General features: G+C 38.9%; 1 protein-coding gene across 12 annotated transcripts in view; it reads left to right on the top strand.

The window, feature by feature from the left end:
• Positions 1–18,035, top strand: part of KLHL32 (kelch like family member 32) — a 244,703-nt gene that overhangs the window by 73,412 nt on the left and 153,256 nt on the right. For all 12 annotated transcript variants that reach the window (XR_010158111.1, XM_016956028.4, XM_054686153.2 and 9 more), the window contains one exon: positions 4,404–4,584. Coding sequence is in view for 9 of the 12 variants with exons in the window: in XM_016956028.4 (XP_016811517.1) it covers positions 4,404–4,584 (181 nt within the window). In the remaining 3 variants the exon portion in view is untranslated. The remainder of the gene's footprint in view (positions 1–4,403; positions 4,585–18,035) is intronic.

Below are 18,035 nucleotides of genomic sequence, written 5' to 3' on the forward strand. Positions count from 1 at the left end.
TTACTCTTCAGGGAGTCTGGGGCTTTCCATTGTTGCATGAGGGCCTATGTGGGGTCCTGTGAAATACAGGGACAGCAGTTCGCACAGGCAGCCTGACGGGGGTTGCCTAAAGCCGTTATAGTGTTCAGGTGGAAAAAAACAGAGGGACATATATCCCTGGGAACTCATAGAGTATCCAATAGAACCATAATGAGAAGCATATCTATAATTTAAAATTTCAGGTAGCTATATTAAAAAGGGTAAAAAAATTTTTTTTTTCTGTTGTTGAGACAGAGTTTCACTCTTGTTGCCCAGGCTGGAGTGCAGTGGCGTGATCTCGGCTCACTGCAACCTCTGCTTCCCGGGTTCAAGTAATTCTCCTGCCTTAGCCTCCTGAGTAGCTGGGATACAGGCATGCGCCACCACACCTGGCTAATTTTTGTATTTTTAGTAGAGACGGGGTTTCACCCTGTTGGCCAGGCTGGTCTTGAACTCCTGACCTCAGATGATCCGCCCACTTTGCCTTCCCAAAGTGCTGGTATTACAGGTGTGAGTCATGATGCCAAGCCCTAAAAAAGGTAAAATTAATTTTAACAATATATTTTATTTAACCCAACATACCCTAAATATTATAATTTAAACATGTAATCAGTACAGAAATATTGAGCTATTTTGCTTTCTTTTATTCATATTGTCTTTGACATTCATTGTGCATTTTATATGTATGGTACATCTCAATTTGGACTGGCCATATTTCAAGTGCTCAGTGACCATGTGTGGTTAGTGTCTACTGTATAGGTGTATCCCTACAATAGAGTATTACTATTGTATTGATACAATACAATACAATAGAGTGTTACTATGGTATTAATATAGCATATACTCTTTTGTATTGATGCAGTTCTAGGGCATCCCTCAGAGAAAGAGGTTGCATTGGGGAAGCCAGGACACTGTCTGCACTCACTGATGAATTTTGAGGTGGCAACATGGCTTCTGTGGGAGACCTTTTCCAGTTTTAGGATGACACTCAAATCTGTGTTTCCTTGAGAAATATGGTTCTTGCTTTCAGTCTTTTTTCCAGAAATTTAGAAGTTTTAGGATATACTTTTCCTTCCTTTATTTCTCAAAAAATTGAGGGACATTGCTCTAAGTTGAGAGGCTTAGTTTGCTAATTTGATATATGTTCTAGATGCTGAGGGAGCTGTTTGCAAGCATGTGTCTGCTCCCCATTTTAATTTAGACATAGTGCATTACAGTCTTCGATTTATCTCCTCCCTGGTTTATGACTATTGACTTGGTGAAGTGGGCCTGCTCCCTTCCAGCTATGTTCTGTGGCCACGTGTGCCTTAACATTTAGAGGGTTGAGATGATTTACAAATTTACATCCAAGAGTTGAGTGGGAAGTTACTTTCAGAATACAATAATGATTTGTTGATTAAGAGGCCTTTATTTCTTGCCAAATGTTGGAGTATTTGTTTCTGCTTTTAAGGATCCCTAACATATTGGTTCCAAAATATTTGGGATCTTGTGCCAACTGTTGTCTTAAATATTTAGCTTGTTGTTTTCTTGAAGCTTGAATTTTCAAGCCCAGCTGAATGATCCTGTGAAATTGTGCAGCATCACTATTGTTTAAAAGCTGAGGCTTTTATTCTTTGCCAAATTTCAGTTTACAGCTGCTCTTTTTCTGGTAAGATTTATTCACTCTCAAGAGACATATAAAATGCAAATACTGATTCAGTCTTAATAATAAGGACAGGAATTGTGGCACTATATTTGGAAAACTTTTTAAGGCAATTATCTTAATATATTCTTCGGTTCCACTACAAATGAAATTTTGAAATACATTTATTTAACATTTAAGGTGATATAAAAGTGGAGAAAGTAAGTCGTGAAAGTTTCAAATATATTTTCTAAGGTTATAATGATTAGAATCTATTTTCCATCCCAAAACTTTCAGTAACAGTATGAAGATAAATGTTTTTGAAGAAAAATTTCAAACATTTCTTACTGCTGTGTCATGTTGTTCTGTTCATGTATATTATTCTAAAAGGCTGATTTTGAGATTCATTATACATAATATAAAGTTAATAGGGACTTACATGGTTTTTTCCCCTTAAGCATAGATTTTTGAGATCTTTACAGATTGCCTTTTTTTTTTTTTTTTTTTTTTTTAGACAGAGTCTCGCTCTGTTGCCCAGGCTGGAGTGCAGTGGCATGATCTCAGCTTACTGCAACCTCCACCTACTGGGTTCAAGCAATTCTCCTGCCTCAGCCTCCTGAGTCGCTGGGATTAAGGTGTGTGCCACCATGCCTGGCTAATTTTTGTATTTTTAGTACAGATGGGGTTTCACCATATTGGCCAGGCTGGTCTTGAACTCCTGACCTCAAGTGATCCACCTGCCTCAGCCTGCCAAAGTACTGGAATTACAGGCATGAGCCACCGTACCTGACTTCTTCTCTTTTTTTTTCCTTTAAGCAGGAGGAGGAATTACATTGTTATATTCTTGGTGATAGGTTCTCAAAATACCGGATCTTGGACCTTCAGTTTTTCTATCTGTAAAATAGAGATAATAATAGTACCTGCCTCACGGTGTTGTTGTGCAGGTTACATGAACTAGTCATTGTAAATCACTGAGAATAGTTCATGGGACACGGTAAGCACTATGTGTTTCTCAAATATATTAAAAAGTCATCCTTTTAGGAAAGATTTTTCAAAGACTATCCTAAAGCTTTACTTGGCTGATACAATGTTTCTATTACTATTCCATTTCTTGATTTGAGATGCTAATTGAGTGATGCTAATTAATCTCCATTCTAGACTTTGCATAGAAACTTGCAAAAAATTATTTATGCTTCTGAATGTGGTTTTTAATTACTGATTTTAAAGTCTGCCTATAGCTTGAGCTACTAGATGAATATTCAGTGACAGTAACCATTTCAAAACTCACTGCTACATTTCAACTGAAAATAATCCTCCCACCTTCCCACAGGAACTTCCTATATCATCACCGTCTGTCAAGTTTTTTCTTTCCATATTTCTGACATTTCTGATGCTTCCCAGTCAAAACTGTCCAATAAAGCTTAATGACTGCCTTCTGGCATTTCACAGGAAGTATTTGGTTAATTTTAAGATGGTGATTTGTACCTAACTGTAATTTACCAGCCAACTGGCACCACAGGCTGAGCAGAGCCCTGCCAAATAAACCCACCATGCAAACTAGGCTGGTGGCAACTCTGGCTCCCCTGAGAAACTCTTTCACATTCAGAGGGAGGGGTTGGATACAGGAATTACCAACATGGGAGAGACACAGCTTAATCATCCCAATGGTATTTTTACTCAGCTTTGAGATGGATCTGCTGGCCAGAACCAGGGCTTGATGGCTCTTGCTTTCACTCTGGGAGTAACCTATTCCTGGCAGATCACCTGTCTTAGTCCAATACCAGTTCTGAGATTTTAGAGTACTGTGTAGATTCCCATTGACATAAGCTGGAAATGTCCATAGCTGTCTATAAAGTGAAAGTTTGCATTTTGTGTTTATGGCATTACTTCTGTATTATTGTAGAATGATCTAGAGCTTCACCTAGGACTTTTGAAAGGACATAAGGATAAATGTTTTAGGTTGGGGTAGAGAGTGAAGGGGTAAGTTTCACAATGTGTAAGGTTAGCAATCTCACAAAATAGAACAAAAAGAAAATTATATAGTCATTCATAAATCCAGTATAATGATCACACATAGAAACTAAATGCTGATAATAGATAAATTTTACTTTCAGCTTTAAATTTGTTTTCATTTACAATGCATTCCTTTTGATGTTCTTATGGTGCACAATTTCCCAAGTTTAATAATAAGCTTCTCTGGTTTAATTGCCTTTTACATGGAATGGTCATTTGCAGCCCTTTTTGTCCTAACATTTGCTCAGTTTTCTTGTATGTGTTAACAGAGTCTTGTGTCCTGTGGGAGACATGGTAAGGTACAAAGGTGGGGAAGGAATCAGGGAATTAGAGAGAGGGGACAGAGTGGGAAGGGTCACACACACATATACACATGCCCAGATGCACATCCAGAGGAAGTTTTGCACTCAGAGATGTTCACACACTGAAGGGACGGGACCCAGAAACAGAGGCTTGCAGGTCCAGACACCTGGGTCAGTATGCAGCCACAGATGAACACACACAAACACAAATGCAGAAAGAGATGCACCAGTAAAAGAGAGAAAGACCCTGCAGGGAGGGGAGCAGAGAGAATAAGAAAAAGGGAGAACAAGAGAATGGTGGAGAGAAAGAAAATGAGGGAACAGATGGTCACACTCATAGAGTGCACTGAAACCCATGTTGCCTCAGTCGATGTTCAAGGAATGAGAGAGCAGCTGGTCCACAGGGCTGGTAAAAGGAAAAATGTTGACTTGATTGCTCTCCTTTGTAGTATTCAAGAAATGCTGACAGGCCAGAGGCTCTGCCACTCTGAATCTCACAATGACAGTGTCCTGGCAGCGCTGAATCAGCAGAGGAGTGATGGCATCCTCTGCGACATCACCCTGATTGCTGAGGAACAGAAATTCCATGCTCACAAGGCAGTCCTAGCAGCATGCAGTGACTATTTCCGGGTAAGTCAGCATTGTTTGTTTCTCGTAAAATATTGATAAAGAGAGGATGACAATGTTTCCCAAACTGTCACTAAACCAGGAGCCAATTAGGTGGTACCCCCAGAGCTGAATGGTGGGGGCCTTTGTTCTTTCCTGGGTAGAATGCTTCCTGGGGCCTCATTGGGTCCTCTCTGGGCAGGGCACCTGGATGTCCCTCCAATGTAGAACAGACCTCCCTTGGCATCTGAGCCAAGGAGTGCTTGGCACTTTACCACCATGGGAAAATGTGGCACTGTAGTGCTTCATGTGGGGGTGCAGACTGGAGTGAGAGGATGCTTCTGGATTCAGGATCAAAGACCAAGCTATAAGACAATTTGTTAAAATTTAAAAGTCTTTAAGTATATGTATTGTTTCTGATATATATATATATATTTGTTTTGTTTTGTTTTGTTTGTTTTTGAGACAAAGTCTCACTCTTTCACCCAGGCTGGAGTGCCAATGGCACAATCTTGGCTCACTGCAACCTCTGCTTCCTGGGTTCAAGCAATTCTCCTGCCTTAGCCTCCTGAGTAGCTGGGATTACAGGGACATGCCACCACACCTGGCTAATTTTTGTAGTTTTAGTAGAGACGGGGTCTCACCAAGTTGGCCAGGTTGGTCTCGAACTCCTGACCTCAAGTAATCTGCCCGCCTTGGCCTCCCAAAGTGCTGGGATTACAGACACACACCACCGCGGCCAGCCTATATATACTCTTAATGCTTTCTAATTATTTGCTCCAAGGACAGAGATTCATAGGCCTAATGGACCTTCATGGTCAGTACATGCGGCTAATGAAGACACATCTTGTTTACCAGAGCTTTGGGGTTGATTTCCAACAGCAAATTACATGTGGTAATAAGATTGCTGTTTTTCTTGAAGATGAAAGTACATAATATAGTGATAGCTGATTAAATGCCACTTATTAGCATTTCTTGTGATTTACATGGTGAGCAAAAGATTTTATATGCATATCTCATTTGATCCTCACAACAACCCATTGTGCACATATATATACATACTATTAAAATGACCATTTTGCATATATGGAAACAATAACAAAGACTAAGTAATTTGCACTAACTCAGGATCAGTAAGAAGTCACACAGTTCCTAAATGGCAGATCTGGAATCGAAATCTATGTTTGACTCTTAACGAGTGTGATAGTCTGCTTCATATATGGACATAAAATAGCAAACCTGGACAATTATTAGCCAGAATGTTTTGAAACATTAATTTCTAAATATACATTATTTCAATGCCTATTTAATTTTCTTTTCAATGTTTTTTCAGTTAACAAGTGACTAATACTTTTGGAACATAATGGTATGAATCTCCATATAAATGGGAATATAAATTAATTTAATTGTGTTGTGTTGTTTTTTTAATTTCCCCCAGTAAAGCCTAAATGTTATAGACACCAACTTAGGCCCATGAGCAATTTGTTGATTGGTTTGAATATTTCTAATAATACTGTTGGTTTTGTTATTTAAGAGACAATATCAACTGCACTTAATTGCCAAGTAGCAGTCACAGAGATTTTTCAAAGATGCCAAATCATAGAAGACAGCCTTTTTTAAAAAGCGTATTAAATGTGATGAAACTGAGTAATGTAGAAGATAAAGAGGTAATTACTTGAAATGTCTGTTTCTGAAATAAAAAGTAGGGATTTAATTCTAAACTACAAAGATGATACAGAGTATCTGTAAAGTGGCCTTTTAGTTCCATTAATATAATTATACATTTCACACACCCTCACTCACATTGTCAGGTATTCTTCTTTCAGAAAGGTCATATTATTCAGAGGGGCTTTTGGATCAGCAAAACACTTCAGATTGTATGCATATTATGGAATAGGAATTTTGTCTTTTAATGGACCATAATATAGCCTTCTTGGTGTTAACTTCTCTCTACTTAGGTTTCAGCATTTCAGTATTGGATTTTTTTTTGAACTTTTATTTTAGGTTCAAGGGTACATCTGCAGGTTTGTTATGTCAGTAAATTATGTTTCATGAGGGTTTGGTGTACAGATTATTTCATCACCCAGGTAATAAGCATAATACTCAATAGCTAGTTTTTCAATTTTCTCCCTTCCCCCAACCTCCACCATTAAGTAGGCCCCAGTGTCTGTTGTTCCCTTCTTTGCATCCAAGTATTCTCAGTGTTTAGCTCTCACTTATAAGTGAGAATATGTGGTGTTTGGTTTTCTGTTCCCATGTTAGTTAGCTTAGAATAATGGCCTCCAGCTCCATCCATGTTGCTGCAAAGGACATGATCTCATTCTTTTTTATGACTGTGTAGTATTCCACAATATATACATACCACATTTTCTTTATCCTGTCTACCACTGATGGTCATTTAAGTTGATTCCATGTCTTTGCTATTGTGAATAGCGCTACAGTGAACATACACATGCAGGTGTCTTTATGGTAGAATGATTTGTAATACTTTAGGTCTATACCCAGTAATGGGATTGCTGGGTTAAATGGTAATACTGTTTTAAGTTCTTTGAGAAATTGCCAAACGGCTTTCCACAATGACTGAACTAATTTGCATTGCCACCAGCAGTGTATCAGCATTCTCTTTTCTCTGCAACCTCTCCATCATCTGCTGTTTTTTTACTTTTTAATCATAGTCATTCTGACTGGTGTGAGATAGTATCTCATTGTGGTTTTGAGTTGCATTTCTCTAATGATTAGTAATGTTGAGCACTTTTTTATATGCTTGTTGGCTGCATGTATGTCTTTTTTTGAAATGTGTCTGTTCATGTCTTTTGCCCCCTTTTTTATGGGGTTGTTTATTTTTTGCTTGCTAATTTGTTTAACTTCTTTATAGATTCTGGATAGTAGATCTTTGTCAGATGCATAGTTTGCAAAATATTTTTCCCATTTTGTGGGGTGTGTTTGTTGATAGTTTCTGTTGCTGTCCATAAGCTCTGTAGTTTAATTAGGTCCCATTTGTCAATTTTTGGTTTTGTTGGAATTGCTTTTGGTGTCTTTGTCATGACATATTTGTCAGGGCCTATGTCCAGAATGGTATTTCCTAGATTATCTTCCAGGGTTTTTATCATTTTAGGTTTTACATTTAAGTCTTTAATCCCTCTTGAGTTGATTTTTGTACCTGATGAAAGAAAAGGGTCCAGTTTCAATGTTTGACATATGGCTAGCCAGTTATTTCAGCATCACTTATTGAATTTGGTCTTTTCCCATTGCTTGTTTTCATTGACTTTGTCAAAGATCAGATGGTTGTAGGTGTGCAGCTTTATTTCTGGGCTCTCTATTCTGTTCCATTTGTCTATGTGCCTGTTTTTGTACTGGTATCATGCTGTTTTGGTTATTGTAGCCTTGTAGTATAGTTTGAACTTGGGTAATGTGACTTCAAACTATACTATAAACAATACTACAGCTTTGTTCTTTTTGCTTAGGATTGCTTTGGCTATTTGGGCTCTTTTATGGTTCCATATGAATTTTAGAATAGGTTTTTTCTAATTCTGTGAAAAACATCATTGGTAGTTTGATAGGAATAACATTGAATGTGTACATTGCTTTAGGCAGTATGGCCATTTTCACGACATTGATTCTTCCTATCCATGAGCATGAAATATTTTTCCACTTGTTGGTATCATCGCTAATTTCAATGAGAAGTGTTTTGTAATTCTCTTTGTAGAGGTCTTTTACCTCTCCGGTTGGCTGTCTTCCTAGGTATTTTATTCTTTTTGTGACTATTGTGAATGAAATTGCAATCTTGATTTGGCTCTCAGCTTGGATGTTGTTGGTGTATAGAAATGCTACTGATATTCGTACATTGATTTTGTATCCTGAAACTTTGCTGAAGTTGTTTATCAGATTTAGGAGATATGGGGCAGAGACTATGTGGAGAGTTCTAAGTATGGAATCACATCATCTGCAAACAGGGATAGTTTGATTCCTCTCCTCCTATTTGGATGCCTTTTATTTCTCTCTGTTTCCTGATCACTCTGGCTAGGACTTCCAGTACTATGTTGAATAGGAGTGCTGAGGGTAGCCATTCTTGTCATGTTCTCAAAGGGAATGCTCCAGCTTTTACCTATTCAGTATGATGTTGGTGTGGGTTTGTCATAGATGGCTCTTGTTAGTTTGAGGTATAGTCATATAATGCCTAGTTTTTTGAGGGCTTTTAACATGAAGGGAAGTTGATTTTTATCAAAAGCCTTTTCTAAATCTATTGAGATGATCATGTGGTTTTTGTTTTTGGTTTTCTTTATGTGATGAATCACATTTATTTATTTGCATATAGTGAACCAACCTTATATTTCAAGTATAAAGCCTACTTGATTGTGGTGGATTAGCTTTTTGATGTGCTTCTGGATTTGATTTGCTAGTATTTTGTTGTGGATTTTTACATCTATGTTCATCAAGGATACTGGCCTGAATTTTCTTGTTTTGTTGTGTCTCTGCCAGGTTTTGGTATCAGGATGATACTTGTCCCATAGAAAGACATAGAGAGGAGTTTTTCTTCCTTAGTTTGTAAAAGTAGTTTTAGTAGGAATTGTACCAGCTCTTTTTTATATATCTGGTAGAAGTCAGCTGTGAATCCATTTGGTCCTGGGCATGTTCAGGTTAATAGGTATATTAGTCCGTTCTCATGCTGCTAATAAAGACATACCTGAGACTGGGTAATTTATAAAGGAAAGAGATTTAATTGACTCACAGTTCTGCAGGGCTGGGGAGACCTCAATAAACTTACAATCATGGCAGAAGGGGAAGCAAACATGTCATTCTTCACATGGTGGCAGCAAGAAGTGCAGAGCAAAGTGGTGGGGCGGGGGGGCAGGCGGGGGGAAAGCCCCTCATAAAACCCTTAGATCTCATGAGAACTCACTCACTATCACAGGAACAGCATGGAGGTAACTGCCCCCATAATTCAATTACCTCCCACCAGGTCCCTCCCAGGACACATGGTGATTATGAAAGCTACAGTTCAAAATGAGATTTAGGTGGGGATAAAGCCAAACCATATCAGTAGGCTTCTTCTTACTGATTCAATTTTGGAACTTCTTATTGGTCTGTACAGGGATTCAAATTTTTTCCTGGTTCAATTTGGGAGGTTGTATGTTTCCATGAATTTATCCATTTCTACTAAATTATATCTTGTGCACATAGAGGTTTGTAGTTGTCTTTGAGGTTTTTTTTTGTATTTCTGTGAAGTTAGAAGTAATATTCCCTTTTTCATTTCTGATTGCATTTATTTGGATTTTCTGTCTTTCTTTTATTAGTCTAGTTAGCTGTCTATTTATCTTATTTATTCTTTTGAAGAACAAACTCCTAGTTCCATTGATCTTTTATATGACTTTTAGAATCTCAATTTCCTTCAGTTCAGCATTGATTTTGGTTATTTCTGGTCTTTTGTTAGCTTTGTGATTGGTTTGCTCTTGTTTCTCTAGTTTTTCTAGGTGTGATGTTAGATTGTTAACGTGACATCTTTCTAACTTTTTGATATGGGCATTTAGTACTGTAAACTCCTCTCTTAACACTGCTTTAGCTTTGTCTCAGAGATGCTTATGTGTTGTATCTTTGTTCTCATTATTTTTAAATAATTTTTTGACTTCTACCTTAATTTCATTGTTTACCCGAAAATCATTCAGGAGCAAGTTGTTTAATTTCCATGTGTTTGTGTACTTTTGAGTGATTTTCCTAGTATTGATTTCTATTTTTATTACACTTTGGTCTGAGAGTGTGATCGGTATGATGTCAGTTTTTTTTAATTTGCTGAGGATTGTTTTATGGCTAATTGAGTCATCAATTTCAGAGTATGTGCCATGTGCATAAGATAAAAATATATATTCTGTTGTTTTTGGATGAGGAGTTCTGTAGATATCTGTTAGGCCCGTTCAGTCAAGTGTTGAGTTCAGGTCCTGAATATCTTGGTTAGTTCTCTGCCTCAATGATCTATCTAATAGTATCAGTCAGGTGTTGAAGTCTCCCAGTATTATTATGTGGTTATTTAAGTCTCTTTATAGGTCCCCAAGAATTCTGTTTATTAATCTGGGCGCTCCTGTGTTGCGTGAATATATGTTTAGTATAGTTATGTCTTTTTGTTGAATTGACCCTTTACCATTAGGTAATGCCCTTCTTTGTCTTCTTTTATTGGTGTTGCCTTAAAGTCTGTTTTGTCTGAAATTAGAAGAGCAACCCTGCTTTTTTCCATTTTCTGTTTGCTTGGTAGATTTTTCTTTATACCTTTACATTGAGCCTTTGGGGTCATTGCATGTGAGATGGGTCTCTTGAAGACAGCACATCATTGGGTCTTTCCTTTATCAAACTTGCCACTCTCTGCCTTTTAACTGGGGCATTTAGTTCATTTGAATTGGAGGTTAATATTGACATGTGTGGTTCTCCTTGAAGAGGTCCTTCACACCCCTTGTAAGTTGGATTCCTAGGTATTTTATTCTCTTTGAAGCAATTGTGAATGGAAGTTCACTCATGATTTGGTTCTCTGTCTGTCTGTTACTGGTGCATAAGAATGCTTGTGATTTTTGCACATTGATTTTGTATCCTGAGATGTTGCTGAAGTTGCTTATCAGCTTAAGGAGATTTTGGGCTGAGACGATGGGGTTTTCTAGATATACAATCATGTCATCTGCAAACAGGGACAATTTGACTTCCTCTTTTTCTAATTGAATACCCTTTATTTCCTTCTCCTGCCTGATTGCCCTGGCCACAACTTCCAACACTATGTTGAATAGGAGTGGTGAGAGAGGGCATCCCTGTCTTGTGCCAGTTTTCAAGGGAATGCTTCCAGTTTTTGCCCATTCAGTATGATATTGGCCGTGGGTTTGTGATAGATAGCTCTTATTGTTTTGAGATACATCCCATCAATACCTAATTTGTTGAGAGTTTTTAGCATGAAGCGTTGTTGAATTTTCTCAAAGGTCTTTTCTGCATCTATTGAGATAATCATGTGGTTTTTGTCATTGGTTCTGTTTATATGCTGGATTATGTTTATTGATTTGCATATGTTGAACTAGCCTTGCATCCCAGGGATGAAGCCCACTTGATCATGGTGGATAAGCTTCTTGATGTGCTGCTGGATTTGGATTGCCAGTATTTTATTAAGGATTTTTGAATCGATGTTCATCAAGGATATTGGTCTAAAATTCTCTTTTTTTGTTGTGTCTCTGCCAGGCTTTGGTATCAGGATGATGCTGGCCTCATAAAATGAGTTAGGGAGGATTCCCTCTTTTTCTATTGATTGGAATAGTTTCAGAAGGAATGGTACCAGCTCCTCCATATACCTCTGGTAGAATTCAGCTGTGAATTCATCTGGTGCTGGACTTTATTTGGTTGGTAAGCTATTAATTGTTGCCTCAATTTCAGAGCCTGTTAATTGGTCTATTCAGAGATTCAACTTCTTCCTGGTTTAGTCTTGGGAGGGTGTATGTGTCAAGGAATTTATCCATTTCTTCTAGATTTTCTAGTTTATTTGTGTAGAGATGTTTATAGTATTCTCTCATGGCAGTTTGTATTTCTTTTTTTTTTATACTCTAAGTTTTAGGGTACATGTGCACAACGTGCAGGTTAGTTACATATGTATACATGTGCCATGTTGGTGTGCTGCACCAATCAACTCATCATTTAACATTAGGTATATCTCCTAATGCTATCCCTGCCTGCTCCCCCAACCCCACAACAGGCCCAGGTGTGTGAATGTTCCCCTTCCTGTCTCCATGTGTTCTCATTGTTCAATTCTCACCTATAAGTGAGAACATGCGGTGTTTGGTTTTTTGTCCTTGTGATAGTTTGCTGAGAATGATGGTTTCCATCTTCATCCATGTCCCTACAAAGGACATGAACTCATCATTTCTTATGGTTGCATAGTATTCCATGGTGTATATGTGCCACATTTTCTTAATCCAGTCTATCATTGTTGGACATTTGGGTTGGTTCCAAGTCTTTGCTATTGTGAATAGTGCTGCAATAAACATACGTGTGCATGTGTCTTTATAGCAGCATGATTTATAATCCTTTGGGTATATACCCAGTAATGGGATGGCTGGGTCAAATGGTATTGCTAGTTCTAGATCCCTGAGGAATCGCCACACTGACTTCCACAATGGTTGAACTAGTTTACAGTCCCACCAACAGTGTAAAAGTATTCCTATTTCTCCACATCCTCTCCAGCACCTGTTGTTTCCTGACTTTTTAATGATTGCCATTCTAACTGGTGTGAGATGGTATCTCACTGTGGTTTTGATTTGCATTTCTCTGATGGCCAGTGATGATGAGCATTTTTTCATGTGTCTTTTGGCTGCATAAATGTCTTCTTTTGAGAAGTGTCTGTTCATATCCTTCACCCACTTGTTGATGGGGTTGTTTGTTTTTTTCTTGTAGATTTGTTTGAGTTCATTGTAGATTCTGGATATTAGCCCTTTATCAGATGAGTAGATTGCACAAATTTTCTCCCATTCTGTAGGTTGCCTGTTCACTCTGATGGTAGTTTCTTTTGCTGTGCAGAAGCTCTTTAGTTTAATTAGATCCCATTTGTCTATTTTGGCTTTTGTTGCCATTGCTTTTGGTGTTTTAGACATGAAGTCCTTGCCCATGCCTATGTCCTGAATGGTATTGCCTAAGTTTTCTTCTAGGGTTTTTATGGTTTTAGGTCTAACATGTAAGTCTTTAATCCATCTTGAATTAATTTTTGTATAAGGTGTAAGGAAGGGATCCAGTTTCAGCTTTCTACATATGGCTAGCCAGTTTTCCCAGCACCATTTATTAAATAGGGAATCCTTTCCCCATTTCTTGTTTTTGTCAGGTTTGTCAAAGATCAGATGGTTGTAGATATGCCGCATTATTTCTGAGGGCTCTGTTCTGTTCCATTGGTCTATATCTCTGTTTTGGTACCAGTACCTTGCTGTTTTGATTACTGTAGCCTTGCAGTATAGTTTGAAGTCAGGTAGCATGATGCCTCCAGCTTTGTTCTTTTGGCTTAGGATTGTTTTGGCAATGCAGGCTCTTTTTTGGTTCCATATGAACTTTAAAGTAGTTTTTTCCAATTCTGTGAAGAAAGTCATTGGTAGCTTGATGGGGATGGCATTGAATCTATAAATTACTTCAGGCAGTATGGCCATTTTCACGATATTGATTCTTCCTACCCATAAGCATGGAATGTTCTTCCATTTGTTTGTATCCTCTTTTATTTCATTGAGCAGTGGTTTGTAGTTCTCCTTGAAGAGGTCCTTCATGTCCCTTGTAAGTTGGATTCCTAGGTATTTTATTCTCTTTGAAGCAATTGTGAATGGGAGTTCACTCATGATTTGGCTCTCTGTTTGTCTGTTATTGGTGCATAAGAATGCTTGTGATTTTTGCACATTGATTTTGTATCCTGAGATTTTGCTGAAGTTGCCTATCAGCTGAAGGAGATTTTGGGCTGAGACAATGGGCTTTTCTGGATATACAGTCATGTCATCTGCAAAGAGGGATAATTTGACTTCCTCTTTTTCTAATTGAATACCCTTTATTTCCTTCTCCTGCCTGATTGCCCTGGCCACAACTTCCAACACTATGTTGAATAGGAGTGGTGAGAGAGGGCATCCCTGTCTTGTGCCAGTTTTCAAAGGGAATGCTTCCAGTTTTTGCCCATTCAGTATGATATTGGCTGTGGGTTTGTGATAGATAGCTCTTATTGTTTGAGATATGTCCCATCAATACCTAATTTATTGAGAGTTTTTAGCATGAAGCGTTGTTGAATTTTGTCAAAGGCCTTTTCTGCATCTATTGAGATAATCAGATGGTTTTTGTCGTTGGTTCTGTTTATATGCTGGATTACGTTTATTGATTTGTGTATGTTGAACCAGCCTTGCATCCCAGGGATGAAGCCCACTTGATCATGGTGGATAAGCTTCTTGATGTGCTGCTGGATTAGGTTTGCCAGTATTTTATTGAGGATTTTTGAATCGATGTTCATCAGGGATATCTAAAATTCTCTTTTTTTGTTGTGTCTCTGCCAGGCTTTGGTATCAGGATGATGCTGGCCTCATAAAATGAGTTAGGGAGGATTCCCTCTTTTTCTATTGATTGGAATAGTTTCAGAAGGAATGGTACCAGCTCCTCCATATACCTCTGGTAGAATTCAGCTGTGAATCCATCTGATGCTGGACTTTTTTTGGTTGGTAAGCTATTAATTGTTGCCTCAATTTCAGAGCCTGTTATTGGTCTATTCAGAGATTCAACTTCTTCCTGGTTTAGTCTTGGGAGGGTGTATGTGTCGAGGAATTTATCCATTTCTTCTAGATTTTCTAGTTTATTTGCATAGAGGTGTTTATAGTGTTCTCTGATTGTAGTTTGTATTTCTGTGGGATCGGTGGTGATATCCCTTTATCATTTTCTGTTGCGTCTATTTCATTCTTCTTCTTTTCTTCTTTATTAGTCTTGCTAGCAGTCTATCAATTTTGTTGATCTTTTCAAGAAACCAGCTCCTGGATTCATTGATTTTTTGAAGGGTTCTTTGTGTCTCTATTTCCTTCAGTTCTGCTCTGATCTTAGTTATTTCTTGCCTTCTGCTAGCTTTTGAATGTGTTTGCTCTTGCTTCTCTAGTTCTTTTAATTGTGATGTTAGGGTGTCAATGTTAGATCTTTCCTGCTTTCTCTTGTGGGCATTTAGTGCTATAAATTTCCCTCTACACACTGCTTTGAATGTGTCCCAGAGATCCTGATATGTTGTATCTTTGTTCTCATTGGTTTCAAAGCACATCTTTATTTCTGCCTTCATTTCGTTATATGCCCAGTAGTCATTCAGGAGCAGGTTGTTCAGTTTCCATGTAGTTGAGCGGTTTCCAGTGAGTTTCTTAATCCTGAGTACTAGTTTGATTGCACTGTGGTCTCAGAGACAGTTTGTTATAATTTCTGTTATTTTACATTTGCTGAGGAGTGCTTTACTTCCAACTAAGTGGTCAATTTTGGAATAAGTGCAGTGTGGTGCTGAGAAGAATGTATATTCTGTTGATTTGGGGTGGAGAGTTCTGTAGATGTCTATTAGGTCCACTTGGTGCAGAGCTGAGTTCAATTCCTGGATATCCTTGTTAACTGTCTCATTGATCTGTCTAATGTTGATAGTGGTATGTTAGAGTCTCCCATTATTATTGTGTGGGAGTCTAAGTCTCTTTATAGGTCTCTAAGGGCTTGCTTTATGAATCTAGGTGCTCTTGTATTGGGTGCATATATATTTAGGATAGTTAGCTCTTCTTGTTGCATTGATCCCTTTACCATTAAGTAATGGCCTTGTCTCTTTTGATCTTTGTTGGTTTAAAGTCTGTTTTATCAGAGACTAAGATTGCAACCCCTGCCTTTTTTTGTTTTCTATTTGCTTGGTGGATCTTCCTCCATCCTTTTATTTTGAGCCTATGTGTGTCTCTGCACGTGAGATGGGTTTCCTGAATACAGTACAGTGATGGGTCTTGACTCTTTATCCAATTTGCCAGTCTGTGTCTTTTAATTGGAGCATTTAGTCCCTTTACATTTAAGGTTAATATTGTTATATATGAATTTGATCCTGTCATTATGATCTTAGCTGGTTATTTTGCTCATTAGTTGATGCAGTTTCTTCCTAGCCTTGATGGTCTTTACAATTTGTCCTGTTTTTGCAGTGGCTGGTACCGATTGTTCCTTTCCATGTTTAGTGCTTCCTTCAGGAGCTCTTGTAAGGCAGGCCTGGTGGTGACAAAATCTCTCAGTATTTGCTTGTCTGTAACAGATTTTATTTCTCCTTCACTTATGAAGCTTAGTTTGGCTGGATATGAAATTCTGGGTTGAAATTTCTTTTCTTTAAGAATGTTGAATATTGGCCCCCACTCTCTTCTGGCTTGTAGAGTTTCTGCCAAGAGATCAGCTGTTAGTCTGATGGGCTTCCCTTTGTGGGTAACCTGGTCTTTCTCTCTGGCTGCCCTTAACATTTTTTCCTTCATTTCAGCTTTGGTGAATCTGACAATTATGTGTCTTGGAGTTGCTCTTCTCGAGGAGTATCTTTGTGGCATTCTCTATATTTCCTGAATTTGAATGTTGGCCTGCCTTGCTAGGTTGTGGAAGTTCTCCTAGATCATATCCTGCAGAGTGTTTTCCAACTTGGTTCCATTCTCTTCGTCACTTTCAGGTATACCAATCAGACGTAGATTTGGTCTTTTCATATAGTCCCATATTTCTTGGAGGCTTTGTTCATTTCTTTTTATTCTTTTTTCTCTAAACTTCTCTTCTTGCTTCATTTCATTCATTTCATCTTCCATCACTGATTCCGTTTCTTCCAGTTGATCGAATCAGCTACTGAGGCTTGTGCATTTGTCACGTAGTTCTCGTGCCTTGGTTTTCAGTTCCATCAGGTCCTTTAAGGACTTCTCTGCATTGGTTATTCTAGTTAGCCATTCATCTAATTTTTTTTCAAGGTTTTTAACTTCTTTGCCATGGGTACGAACTTCCTCCTTTAGCTCAGAGTAGTTTGATTGTCTGAAGCCTTCTTGTCTCAACTCGTCAAAGTCATTCTCCGTCCAGCTTTGTTCCCTTGCTGGTGAGGAGCTGTGTCCTTTGGAGGAGGAGAGGTGCTCTGATTTTTAGAGTTTCCAGCTTCTCTGCTCTGCTTTTTCCCCATCTTTGTGGATTTATCTACCTTTGGTCTTTGATGATGGTGATGTACAGATGGGGTTTTGGTGTGGATGTCCTTTCTGTTTGTTAGTTTTCCTTCTAACAGTCAGGACCCTCAGTTGCAGGTCTTTTGGAGTTTGCTGGAGGTCCACTCCAAACCCTGTTTGCCTGGGTATCAGCAGTGGAGGCTGCAGAACAGCAGATATTGGTGAACAGCAGATGTTGCTGCCAGATCGTTCCTCTGGAATTTTTGTCTCAGAGGAGTATCCGGCCGTGTCAGGTGTCAGTCTGCCCCTAATGGGGGGGGGCCTCCCAGTTAGGCTACTCACGGGTCAGGGACCCACTTGAGGAGGCAGTCTGTCCGTTCTTAGATGTCCAACTGCATGCTGGGAGAACCACTACTCTCGTCAAGGCTGTCAGACAGGGACATTTAAGTCTGCAAAGGATTCTGCTGCCTTTTGTTTGGCTGTGCCCTGCCCCCAGAGGTGGAGTCTACAGAGGCAGGCAGGCCTCCTTGAGCTGTGGTGGGCTCCACCCAATTCGAGCTTCCTGGCTGCTTTGTTTACCTACTCAAGCCTTGGCAATGGCGGGCGCCCCTCCCCCAGCCTGGCTGCTGCCTTGCAGTTTGATCTCCCACTGCTGTGCTAGCAATGAGCGAGGCTTTGTGAGTGTAGGACCCTCCAAGCAATGCACGGGATATAATCTCCTGGTGTGCCATTTGCTAAGACCGTTGGAAAAGCACAGTATTAGGGTGGGAGTGACCTGATTTTCCAGGTGCCATCTGTCACCCCTTTCTTTGACTAGGAACGGGAATTCCCTGACCCCTTGCA

Source organism: Pan troglodytes, chromosome 5 (genome assembly GCF_028858775.2).
Source record: "Pan troglodytes isolate AG18354 chromosome 5, NHGRI_mPanTro3-v2.0_pri, whole genome shotgun sequence".
Lineage (NCBI taxonomy): Eukaryota > Metazoa > Chordata > Mammalia > Primates > Hominidae > Pan > Pan troglodytes.